This window comes from Chionomys nivalis, chromosome X (assembly GCF_950005125.1).
Source record: "Chionomys nivalis chromosome X, mChiNiv1.1, whole genome shotgun sequence".
Classification (NCBI taxonomy): domain Eukaryota; kingdom Metazoa; phylum Chordata; class Mammalia; order Rodentia; family Cricetidae; genus Chionomys; species Chionomys nivalis.
The window spans coordinates 113,302,115-113,314,923 of NC_080112.1; the positions used below are offsets into that span (position 1 = coordinate 113,302,115).

The 12,809-nt window shown below is 33.8% G+C and overlaps 1 protein-coding gene across 7 annotated transcripts in view; it reads right to left on the bottom strand.

The window, feature by feature from the left end:
• The window catches only part of Stag2 (STAG2 cohesin complex component), a 135,550-nt gene that overhangs the window by 29,093 nt on the left and 93,648 nt on the right, over positions 1–12,809 (bottom strand). For all 7 annotated transcript variants that reach the window (XM_057759094.1, XM_057759096.1, XM_057759097.1 and 4 more), the window contains 8 exons: positions 12,266–12,383; positions 11,537–11,640; positions 5,814–5,906; positions 5,607–5,696; positions 4,714–4,917; positions 2,401–2,471; positions 2,097–2,184; positions 1,919–1,999 (listed from right to left, as the gene is read on the bottom strand). In XM_057759094.1, coding sequence (XP_057615077.1) covers positions 1,919–1,999; positions 2,097–2,184; positions 2,401–2,471; positions 4,714–4,917; positions 5,607–5,696; positions 5,814–5,906; positions 11,537–11,640; positions 12,266–12,383 — 849 coding nt within the window. The remainder of the gene's footprint in view (positions 1–1,918; positions 2,000–2,096; positions 2,185–2,400; positions 2,472–4,713; positions 4,918–5,606; positions 5,697–5,813; positions 5,907–11,536; positions 11,641–12,265; positions 12,384–12,809) is intronic.

Below are 12,809 nucleotides of genomic sequence, written 5' to 3' on the forward strand. Positions count from 1 at the left end.
AAGATGATGAGATTGGGAATGAGGGTATAAGAAAGTACAATTGTCCTAGTTTGCTGGGGTTGTCAACCTGACTCAATTGGGGAACTGTCCAAATCAGAATGGCATAAAGCCATTTTGGTGAAGAACTGTCTTCACTAATAATTGAAATGGGAGGGCCTAGCCCAGCACTGTGGGTGGTGCTACCTTTGGCAGGCTGTCCAGAGCTGTATATATTAAAAAAAAAGCTAATTGAGCAAAGAACTAGAAATTAACAAGCTAATAAGAAGTATTCCTCTGTGGTTTCTACCTTAGCTTCCTGTCCTGATTTCCTTCAATGATGAATTATGACCTGGGTGTATAAGATAAAATAAACCCCTTCCTCCCACAAGCAGCTTTTGGTTATGGTTTTTATAAAAGAAACAAAAACTACAACAATGATACACATGAATGAAAATGTCACAAGGAAATTCATTATCTTGTACATTACATAAAAGAAAGGTTAACAGGCCGGGCGGTGGTGGCGCTCGCCTTTAATCCCAGCACTCGGGAGGCAGAGGCAGGCGGATCTCTGTGAGTTCGAGACCAGCCTGGTCTACAAGAGCTAGTTCCAGGACAGGCTCCAAAGCCATAGAGAAACCCTGTCTCGAAAAAAAAAAAAAAGAAAAAAAAAAAAAAGAAGAAAAGAAAGGTTAACAAAAATTAAAGAATAGAAAAACTTAAAAATTAATTGGTACGTTAACAGATAATATCCTTAATGGTCTAGGGAAACTTTCATAATTAGATATGGCCAACTTAAGAAAAACAGCAACTCAGAATGTTTAGGGCAAAAATTTATGATTTATGCTCATTTATTATTTGAAAGTGGTCAAAACATGGAAAATAAATGGAATGATATCTTGTATTTCTTATTTGAAAGATAATGAGATAATTGAGAAAACTCAATTTCATGATGTTAACAAACTTCAAAATGTCCCCTAAACAAACACGTAATAAAAGAATAAATGGAAGAAAACTGAAAATAGAAAAATTCCTTCCTCGGGAAATACTTATGTACAGCCTAATTCATAACTCCCAGAAACTTAATATTTAGAAAAATGATCCCAATTAATACTATTATCCTCAATTGTTAACTTGATCTTGGGGGCTAGAGTGATGTCAAAGTAGCTAAAAGCACTTGTTGCTCTTGTAGAGGACCATGAATCTATTCCCACAGTTTCTCACAACCATTTATAACCGCAGTTCCAGGAGATCCAACAGAGAAGCAAGTGATATGTATACATGCACGTAGGCAACACATTGATGCATATAACTAAAAAAATAAAAAACCTTAAAAAACATGAGTTTGAGAAACCTTGAAGACTACCAATAAAGTGATCTCAGGACATAATCAGAGAATAAGATAGTATAAAGAAAGTTGGTTCATTATCTTCAGTGAATATAATCCAATCACTTTGTACAATTAATTTAAAGGTTCTTGGTTGAAGGCACTCAATCACGTTTTGCAAAATGTATCTGCCTAGGACTGGTGTGATGAAAGAGCAGTAAAGAGCAGCTGTTCTTCCAGAGGTCCTGGTTCAGTTCTTAGCACCCACATAGAAGCTTACAACAATCTGTAACTTTAGTTCCGTGGGATCTGATACCCACTTGTGGTGTACAGACATACATATAGACAAAACATCCACATACAGAAGTAAATAAACTACTTTGCTATATCTGGTAAGCAATTTTGAGAATGTGAAAAGTCAAGTTATATCATCATTATATGTGAATTATTTTTAATTAAAAATATACCTTGATATGTGTTTTATTGAATACAACAAACTAGAAATGACTACATATAAATCAGAAATAAGTATGACTTCACTGAATTAATTTGCTCTTACTAAAAGTACAAATCTGCTGAAAATAGTGACTAATATTTAGTAAGACTACCACATACCTTTGTAGAACTGCTTTCAGTTATCTTAGCAAGCTGCCAAAGAATTACATAGTGAGTACACTGCAGCGCATGAATAACAATCTATAATACAGAAATAGAAGATTAGAGGTCAAATTTATCTCACTAACTTTCACTTGTCAAAGTTCAGTATGTAACATATAAATAAATAAATAAAAACCTGCTCAGGCATATCTCCATTTTCAATACCGGTTTTCAAGAGTTTGTAATTACAAGCAAACAAATCCCACTTTGAAAGATCATGGGCACTGTTGAAAACAAAACAAAAAACAAATTAAGCTATATTTAAAGAGAAACTAAGATTGACTATAATTGTTTCAGAATATTATAACATGCCCCTATCAAGAGATTTCTTCTACAAAGAAAAAAAAAACCAAAGAATTTGAAGACACAATAATCCATAAATTATGCAAAGTTATTTGCTATAATTTTAAAAAAATCAGAAACTCAAAGATATAACTTACTTATGAAAAGCAGTGATCCTCTTCAACGTTGATAATACCTGATATGCGTCATCTTCATCAGGTTCTTCTCCCTATGAATATTAACCATACGTTAAGAAAGACCAAAATAAGTAGCCCAGTGGTGGTGGCTCACACGTTTAATGTCACCACTCAGGAGGCAGAGGCAGGTGGATCTCTGTGTTCCAGGGCAGCCTGATCTACAGAGTGAGTTCCAGGACAGCCAGGGCTACACAGAGAAACCTTATCTCAATAAACCAGAAAAGGTGGGGGTAAGAGGAGGAGAGAAGGAGGGAGAGATTGAGGGAGTTGAGGTAGGGAGGAAAGGGAAGAGAGGAAAGGGAGGAAAGGGAGGGAGGGAGGGAGGTAGGAAAGGGAGGGAGCAATGAAAAGAAGAAAGGAAGACAGAGGGACTGATTAACCAACCTACTGAAATAAGCTGGGCACAGTGGTACCTTTAATTCCAGAACTGAGAAGCAGGCAGATCACTTAGTTCCAGATCAGTCTCATCTATATAGTGAGACTGTTTCAAACACATGCACCCAAACATGCGTATACACACAATCAATTTTGGTACAGATCATGGAAAGAACTACCAAATAATAAAATCCAAGGCTATTAAAATGGTGATATAACCTTAGAAAAAAGAAGACCAAATAAAACCTACAAATAAACTTCATCATTCAATCCTCTATCTGACAAATTTAATACAATATGACTGAGTCAACCTAAGACTGTAAACAGAAGTACGTAATGAAAAACAGAAAAAGAGAATAAGGTTCTCTCTTCTCCCATTACATAATACAAACACAAAACTATTTTAAAATTTTCCAGTTTTCCAGTACTAGATGCACCACCAATAGAGAAGCACACATTAGGTGACAAGCAAGAAATCATACAGCACCTAAAAGCAAAAGCTAGATAAATGAAAAACATAGTATTAAAAGAAAAAAAATAACAAAGAAATCACATATAAATAAGAGAAATTCTATGAAATGTACTAGTCCTGATCATTTACATTTTGGAGAATTTGTATGAACCCTATCATTTATGGTACTGACATCAAGGTTCCTCAAAATTAAACCATTTTATAGTTTAATTTTTTTTAAGGTAACAAAATTTAGAACAAACAAACTACTGTCGATTTTACACTAACTTGTCTTAACTATAGTCTATTCAGTCAAGAGCAGAACAACTAAAATCTTTACAAGTGGTAACTGCATATGAACATATTTATATAATCCTCAAATTGTAAACCTTAAAACCTAGAATGTTACACATAAAATGGTAAATACTTTTATAAAACAGGAAATTACACCTTAATGATTGGCCATTAATAAAACTGGTGGAATGCAAAGAGTCTTTGAATGAAGTTCTGGATGGCCTCATATACACTATGAAATTTGAACAGGTCTCAAACTAAAAATAACCCTTCTGTCTCAGGTTCTAGAGTGCTGGACTATAATTGTTAGCTACTCCATCCACCATTGTTGCTGAATATAAAAATGTTCACAATTTCTAAGTGCTGTGAACAGTATCGAGTGAATGTCTTCTGGGCATACCTTTAATCTTAGCACTCCAGAGGCAAAGGCAAGCAGATATCTGTGAGTTGGAAGCCAGCTTCTACATAGCGAGAGAATGTCTCAATAAAAAAAGCTAAAGAAAGCTGGGTGTATTGGCATACACCTTTAACACAGCACTTGAGAGGCAGAGGCAGGCGATCTTTGTGAGTTCAAGGCCAGCCTGGTCTACAGAGCTAGTTCCAGGATAGTGAAGGCTACAGAAAGAAACACTGTCTTGAAAAACAAAATAAACAAAAAAGGCTAAAGAAAATAATTTGACAATTATGACTTGATTCAAATAAATTAAAACACCTATGTATGTATATCTGGAAAAAACACACAAAAATATATGTTTATTTGAGTACCAATACAATAATCCTCTTTGAAAGGACAACATAAGAAACTCCAAACCTACAGTGACTATAGTAGCAACTTAAAAAGGGGCTATGAAGACAACAATGGCTTTGCCCTCAGTCGAATTCTATTATCTATACATTAATAGCCACTGTTTCAACTAAAATCAGGTAATTACCCAGTTTCTTTAGAACAAAAGGCAAAAAAATTCTAGTTTTGTCTTCATCATTGCAAAGTTGCATATCTTTGCCATTTTCATATTTTAGTGAAAGAATAATAGCAGTTTGATGATTCATATAACTAAAAAGACTCACCAACACACCACTAGATTATCATCAGGACTAATACTGAGTGACTCAGTTACTGGAAGGGAAGGGTCCAAAATACTTATAATATATACCTCTTGCAGAAAATCTTCAAGAAGCCGGTTAAATTTATCTGCCAATTCATCTATCAGCTGACTTCTTGAAATATCTACTCTGTTGAAGATTGTGAACTCTTCATTACATAATGCATGGTAAGTTTTAGAGCATGCTTCTAAAACATCAGTATCTGTGTGCTTCTCTACAATATTTCGGATCTGGCGCAATAAGGCATCCAAATGCTGCAAAATAAGATTTATTTCATTACAAACTAATAAGGTACAGAGAGAAGGATATAGCTTAGTGGTAGAAGGTATGCCCATTTTGTTCAAGCCCTATTAAAGAATATACAGTAGGCATAGTGTGACTATACCATACCACCAACTGTAGCAGTTTTCAAATATATTAAATGTGAAGTATAAGACATGTATTTTCAGACACTTTTATAGTTTGGGAAACAAATGAACTAATTGGCCCATATTTATTTCTGCAACTTTAATAGAAAAAAATAAAAAAAATTTAAAAAATTTAATAGAAAAAAAAATGCCTCAGACATTTGGTAAGACTATTAACAATTGTGAAGAACTTTCAATGGTTATAGGAACATACAAAAAGTATTACATAAATACTAGATAAATTTGCTTTGCAATTGTTACTGTCTAATAACTCATGACAAATATCCATAAATGATCAGTGAAATAGTCATACAATGTATGAGAGAATGAAAGTATAGTTATTGCTATAAAGCAAAATAGTTGTTCATTTATACCATTCTCTAAATCAAATTGGTCTAAAATATAGAAAGACCTAGTAGAAACAGGTTCACTCAAAATTCTACAAAAACATATTTATAATATAAGAAAGCTGTATAATCGTGTAGATTAAAACGGCATTTTCTCCTCTAATATTTTATACACAGAAAACATCTTACCTTTTCTAATCGTCCAGTGGTATATATCTCTAAATCAAAGTACTGAGGTAACTGCAGCAAATTGGTCACCTTTTCTGCATCAACAGAGTACTTTTGGGGGAAAAAAAGATAATGTTAAAAACATTATAATAACACTAAGAATGTGCTGTGCCATTTTGAAAGAATATGTGATTTAGGAGTGACATTAAGTAATCAATGTAATCTTACTTTTGCTAATAACTGTGGAAGGGCCACAGCAAAAAGTTCCGTGATTTTTGTTCTGTCATCCAACTGTGTCTTCTTCTCCTTTGCTGTTAGCACCTAAACAACACAAAGATGTTCTATAAACATCTACGAGGCTCAATAACACTGTTAAATCCTCAATTTTTAATTAAAACAAATAAAATAATAATATTTTAAATGATGGATACAAAAATTTTGAGGCAGAATCTTGCATTACTATAGCTCACACTGACTTCAGTTCATTTTTTTAAGTCTTTCAAGTGGTGGAATTATCAATTAGTATCAACATGCCTAGTCAAAAATTCCCTAATATAAAACATCAGCCCTAAAAGTAATACTTAATCATAATTAAAAAGGGGTAAGTAACATTGGGTGCAATGGTACACAGAACTCAGTAGGCTGAGGTAGGAGGAAATAATAAGTTCAAGACCATTTTTGGCTAACTAGTGAATACCTAGGCCAGCTAGCCAGGGCTTCATACAAGACACTGTAGCCAAAAAAGTAAATAAATTTAGTGGAAAGCCATGTAAAATAAGTAACTACAACCACAAAAAAAATCAAATACTCCTAAAATAAAGACAAAAATTCAATTAGAAAAAAAATTGGTGGAATTAGAGTAAGTAGCACGCTCCAAAATCCCTCATAAATCTGGAAAACTTTAAACCTGTGATTTTTAAAAACAGGTGACAATTATAGAATGGCAAGGGAGGATATAAGTGAACAGGAAACTTACGAGAGACTAGGTAAAATACAGAATTAATGAACACTACATTCATAAAAAGTATTACAGGAGAGAGATCTGAACACGAATAGAAGAAAATGGCGAAACCCACTCCTATAAACCACTAGATCCAATAAACGAGAGAAAAGAAAGCTCCAGTAGCAAGGAGGGAAGAAAACCCATAAATTTTTAGATGAAAAAAACAAGTTGCTTATCTTCTACAGTGTACCTATGAACCTGGAAAGTGAAGGAGCAGGTATCAAATCTCTGTAATCAATCTATTTATTTGGCTAGAGAGCAGAAAATACTGAACAACCATGTCTCCAAAGTTCAAAGTCACCCCACACTCCAACAGAAAAGACTGGAACCAAAGAAGCAGGTAAACACTCCACAGAAACTGATTTTAACTGAAACCCATTGCAACACAAGTCTGTAGACAATGGTGGCTCAAGTCTTGATAAGAAGAAATTTCCAACTGCAATGGTAACCTCATAATATGAAATGAAACAGGAGGCTCAGACTATGAGGTGACACCCTCCTTGGTAAAGGTTGAGTCCAGGGTAGAAGTTCAAACCCTATGGGCAACCTGTTTGAAATCCACTGAAATATATCCAAATGGATCTATCACATTGAGCAGTTTCAGCTGGACAACACACACAGGCTTATTACTCTCACACTGGCAGGGTTAAAATACATCTTACTCTTCCATAGACTTAATCATAATTTTCTTATAATTTTAATGATCTTTAACATTCATTTATCCAAACGACTTCTCAACTCCCTTCTTCTGGTTACTTGTCCCAACTCCAGTATGTTTTTGTTTCTATTAAACTAATTCCTGGTCTTACAAAGCTTATTTTCTTACATTCCAGTCCTCAGTAACTAACACCCAACTGCACACTATTCTATCATCATTTCTGTATTCTACAAAAGTTATTGAGTTTAAAAGAACAATTGCTTTCAATATTACTTTATGTTCCCACCAGGCCTGCTGTCACTATTGCGGTTAGTGTTCTCTTGGAGTGGTGCTTCAGATCATGCATGCCCTGTGTCCTGAGCATGTGGGCCGAATGGTACAATCTAGTCCTACTAGATGTTTTTGTTTTTTTGTTTTTTTTTAGTTTATCAAGACAGGGTTTCTCCTGTCCTGGCACTAGCTCTTATAGACCACGTTAGCCTCGAACTCACAGAGATCCGCCTGCCCCTGCCTCCCAAGTGCTGAGATTAAAGGTGCATGCCACCACCGCCCAGCATCCTACTAAAAGATTTTTTAAAATGTAAACTGAAAGAATAAAGATGATCTCACCAACAACCTAATTCAAATATATAAACCCTAATGCAGAAACACAGTATCCATGAAAATCCAGGGAACATGACTCCCTGAAGTCACTGATCCTACAGCAGTATTGAGGAAGGGCTCATGAAGCCCACTTCCTCCCAGGGGAACTACTCAGCGTAAAGAGTTGCTAAAGAAGGTGGAGTGATATAACCAGTCGCTTAGACAAATAACCCCCTATTCATATTGATACAGGAAACCCTAATGAATAAAATGATCGACAAAAAACTAGTATAAAAGACATGAAAGAGAAGGAGAATTTATTGAAAAGAAGAGGGATCATTGAAATGAAGTTCACCAAAAAAGGACTTAATATGAATATATGTGCATGAAATAAAGAATAAATTTTTAGAAGATAACATTTAACTGCATTTAAATGATCAATCAGAATAACTGTTCACAATATAATACAATGACAAATATTTATGAGTTCGAGTAAAAAGGCAGAAATTGTACACTCACTAATTTAAAAAATAGATAATGATGTATTTCAAGAATTCTAAGATGTAATTGTGAAAAAAAAAGGAGATTCAAAATGTGTAACTAAGACAATGGTGCGCAGAAAGCATATAAGAAACTCAATAGAAGAAAATAAATCCAATGTGAAAATGATTGTTTTTTTGACATGATCTGTGCTTTTATATGTGTTATTGTTTCTTAATGTATATGAATTACTATTCTAATAAATTAGGGCATGCTTAATCCTAGCATTGGGAATCAGAGGCAAGACAATCCTGTTGTGTTAGAGGATGCCCCAGTCTATAAACCATGTTCCAGAAAAAGCAGGGCTACACAGTGAGATTCTGTCTCAAGAAAGGAAGGGATGGAGGAATTGAAAAAGACACAAGATGGAAAGACTTCCTATGCTCATGAATAGCCAGAATTAACATTGTGAAAACGGCTTTATTAGCCAAAGTAATCTACAAATTCAATTTAATTTCCAAAGATTAGAATGACATTCTTCACAGAAAGTAAAAAAAAAACAAACGTAAAATTCATATGAGAGCAAAAATGACATCTAATAGCCAAAGCAATCCTAAGCAAAGAGAACAATTCCAGAATTATCAATACATCTAATTTCAAGATATACTATAGAGGCATAGTTACAAAGACAGCACAGTATTAGAACAAAACAGAAAATGGTGTGGAACTGAGTACTCGAGAGAAAACACACACCTGTAATCAACTTTTTTTTTTATAAAGATGCCTAGAAAAGAAACCGCTCTTCAATAAATGGCACCAAGAGAAGCAGATATCCACATGTAAATGAATGAAGCTAAATCTGTATCTCTCAGTACAAAAACTAATTCAAAATGAATCAAAACCATTAATTTCAGATCTCAAAGCCTGCTGTGATGGAGGAAGGTCACTGGTTAATTAATAAAGAAACTGCTTGGCCTGATAGGTTAGAACATAGGTGGGTGGAGTAAGCAGAACAGAACGCTGGGAGGAAGAGGAAGTGAGCTCAGACGCCATGCCTCTCCTCTTCAGGAGAGAGGCGATGAAGCAAGCCGCCAGGTCAGACATGCTGAATCTTTCCCGGTAAGACTGGTGCTACACAGATTACTAAATATGGGTTAGGCAAGACGTGAGAATTAGCCATTAAGAGGTTAGAACTAATGGGCCAAGCAGTGTTTAAAAGAATACAGTTTCCGTGTAATTATTTCAGGGCATGAGCTAGCCAGGCGGCCGGGAGCTGGGTGGCAGGAACGCAGTCTGCAGCTCCCTTCTACACTGCTGCTATTAAAGGAAAAGAAGGCAAGGACTTTCTGAAAAGGACTCCAATGGCTAAACATATAAATTCAAGAATTAGCAAATTGTATAAAATTAAAAACTTCAATGCAAAGGCAACAACCAAGAAAAGTGACAACCTAAGAATGGGAGAAAAGATTTACTAGCTAAAATTTACCAGAAGACTAATATCTAAAAACATAACTCATTCAAGAGATTATGTTAAAAGTATGAGCAATAAACAGGCTAACTTGAAGAACAGACAGTTCTCAAATTATGAAGTACAAATAGACAATAAATAAGAAAAAATGTTTAGGACCCTTGGCCATCAAAGAAAGACAAATTAAAACAAGATAAAGAATCTATCCCACCCTAGTCAAAACAGCTATCACTATAAAAAACAATTAGCAACAACATCTGGGGGAAGTAATGGGAATAATCAAAGTTGAAGTAGATCAAGGGATATGCCAAAGCATTTGCTATAGTTGTATAAAAACACATTTATAAAAACTTTTATAATTAATTTATCATTTAAAATTTAATTTAATTATTCAATACAATTATTCAAATCTACTTAAAGATAGTTAGGAACATGAAACATGACTTTTGGAACTTAGGCAATAGTGATATCAAACACTATTTTAACTTACTCCAGGTTGTGAGTCATGAGACACAGGTAACCAGTTCAGAATTCTAATTTGCTATTCATAATTAGAAAAACAGAAATAAAACATAAAACTAAGATTAAAACACATAGAACCTGGAAACAACCTAAATGCCCCTCGACTGAAGAATGGATAAAAAAATGTGGAACATTTACACAATGGAGTACACTACACAGAAGGAAAAAAAATGACATCTTGAAACTTGCAGGCAAATGGATGGATCTAGAAAACATTAAGTGAAGTAACCCAGACCCAGAAAGACAAATATCATATGTACTCACTCATAAGTGGCTTTTAAGACATGAAGCAAAGAAAAACAGCCTACAATTCACAATCCCAGAGAACCTAGACAACAATGAGGACTCTACATACATGGATCTAAACTATATGTGAAGAAGAAAAAAACAAGATCTCCTGAGTAAATTGGGAACGTGGGTCATGGTAGAAGGCAGAAGGGGAGGGGGGAGGAAGAGAGGGAAGTGGAGAAAAATATATAGCTCAATTAAAAACAATAAAAAAGAAACTCAAAAAAATTTTTTAAAAAATGAAAAAAAAATAGAAATAGGTGCTAGGGGTATAGCTCAGCGTGGAGCACTTTCCCAGCATGCAAAATGCGGGTTATTTCCACCGCACTGCAAAAAAGATGGTTAAATAATTAAAGAAAACAGTAATAGAACAAAATAGACTGCATTATACCCTGGTTCAGTATTATTTCATGGAATATTAAAACATGTAGATATACATATATTTGCATGTCATAATATAAAAATGCATTTGGGTGGTTTACAATAAAACATTTGAAATTTAATAGATTTGCAGACATTTGTGAACTTCTAAATAAAGGATTAAAATCTGATCCCTGGAAATAGGAATTAGTTCGCCATCATGATTAATAACCTGTTTTATTACTAATTTCATATTAGAATAAAATATGAATCTATAAATATACTAAAATACACAAATACAGTACTCTACATATACACACTTCATTGGGTCTTGAAGACAATGTCATTCACTGTCATCTCACCTATCAACATTTAAAACAGAACAAATTTCTCCAATTGCTACTACTTTAGAATTTACTGATAACATATATGTATACACATATATGTGCACACATGTATACATGCAAAAGTAATTAGAAAAGTAAAACCAAGTTTCAAACATTTTTGTTCTGTGGTAAAAATGGCCTTTAACAAAAAGCTACCAAATATAGAGAAAAGAAGTTTAGAATAACAAAAACATATTGGCATACCCTTTTTCCTGTCCCTCTTCCCACAGGAGGATGACATTCAGCTGCTTGTCTAATAGTACAAAGCATTATTTCAATCAAAGCACTCTCTTGTCTGTCTGTTAGAGCTATAAAAAAAAAATCAGAAAGAGTTAACCTATTTCTTTTCCATATACGCCTCTTGTAACTCTTATATAAGTTTCTTCTGCCAATGAACAGGAACTGACCTAATGTACTAAAGAAAATCCCATTATTATCACAGAAAAGGATCAGAAAAAGTTAAAATCTTACCTTCCTAAACTTCAGAATTCTAAGTAAATTCACTGTTTATATACATAGGTAAAAGAAAGTATGAATCCAACCATCACACACAAATTTTAATATATATTTTCTAAGTATATATTGAGAAATTGTTTCAAAATATAGCCCACGTTAGCATAGAATTTCTTATGTAGTCCAGGCAGGAATAGAATTCATGATCCTCCTGCTTCATTCCTCCAAGCATGTGTCACCATACCTGGCTAAATGTACTAAATTTTGATATCAATTACATCTTTGTACATCACACAATATTCATATATATGAATATGAGGCAGAGAATGTGTTTTAGAGTTAACGCTTCTTCAGCCATTTACAAGGCCTTGAAATTGATTCCCAGTGCTGATAAAAACAATTACACAAAGTTATAACACTAACAAAAACTAACAGAATTTCCAAAACAGTATTGACAAACAATAACATAATTATCCTTACCTTCCTCTCCACTAAGTGGTTCTTCTAGCAACAAACTATTCATACATTCCCAGTCTTTCAGTAGCTCAGTAGCACAGTCCCACATGCTATCCACAAGGTATGCTGCATGCTCATGTAACTAAAATTTAAAACATCATGCTCTTAGACAAATAGCATACCAGACTTAGGACAAAAGAACAGATACTTTGTTAATAAATACCATGTCAAAATTCTTAAAAAGCAATCGAGTTCTTGAGATCAAATGAATTTAAGAATATAGAACTACTGTAGTTTGCTGTATTCCATAACCCCTGTTAATCATTAGTACCTCTTAACTTATTAATATAAACATTATTTTACAAAAAGATTAAACACATACTTATTGCTTATTTGGTAATAAAATATATATTTATTACTTATTTGGATCTAATATTACATCAGTTAACTTTTCTTAATTCTTATTTTAACTGAGTGGGCGTAATAATGGTTAATTAAAACAATAAAATACATTTTGCTTCTTGATTCAATTTATACAGTTATCATTCTCTTCATTCTGAAAGTAAAA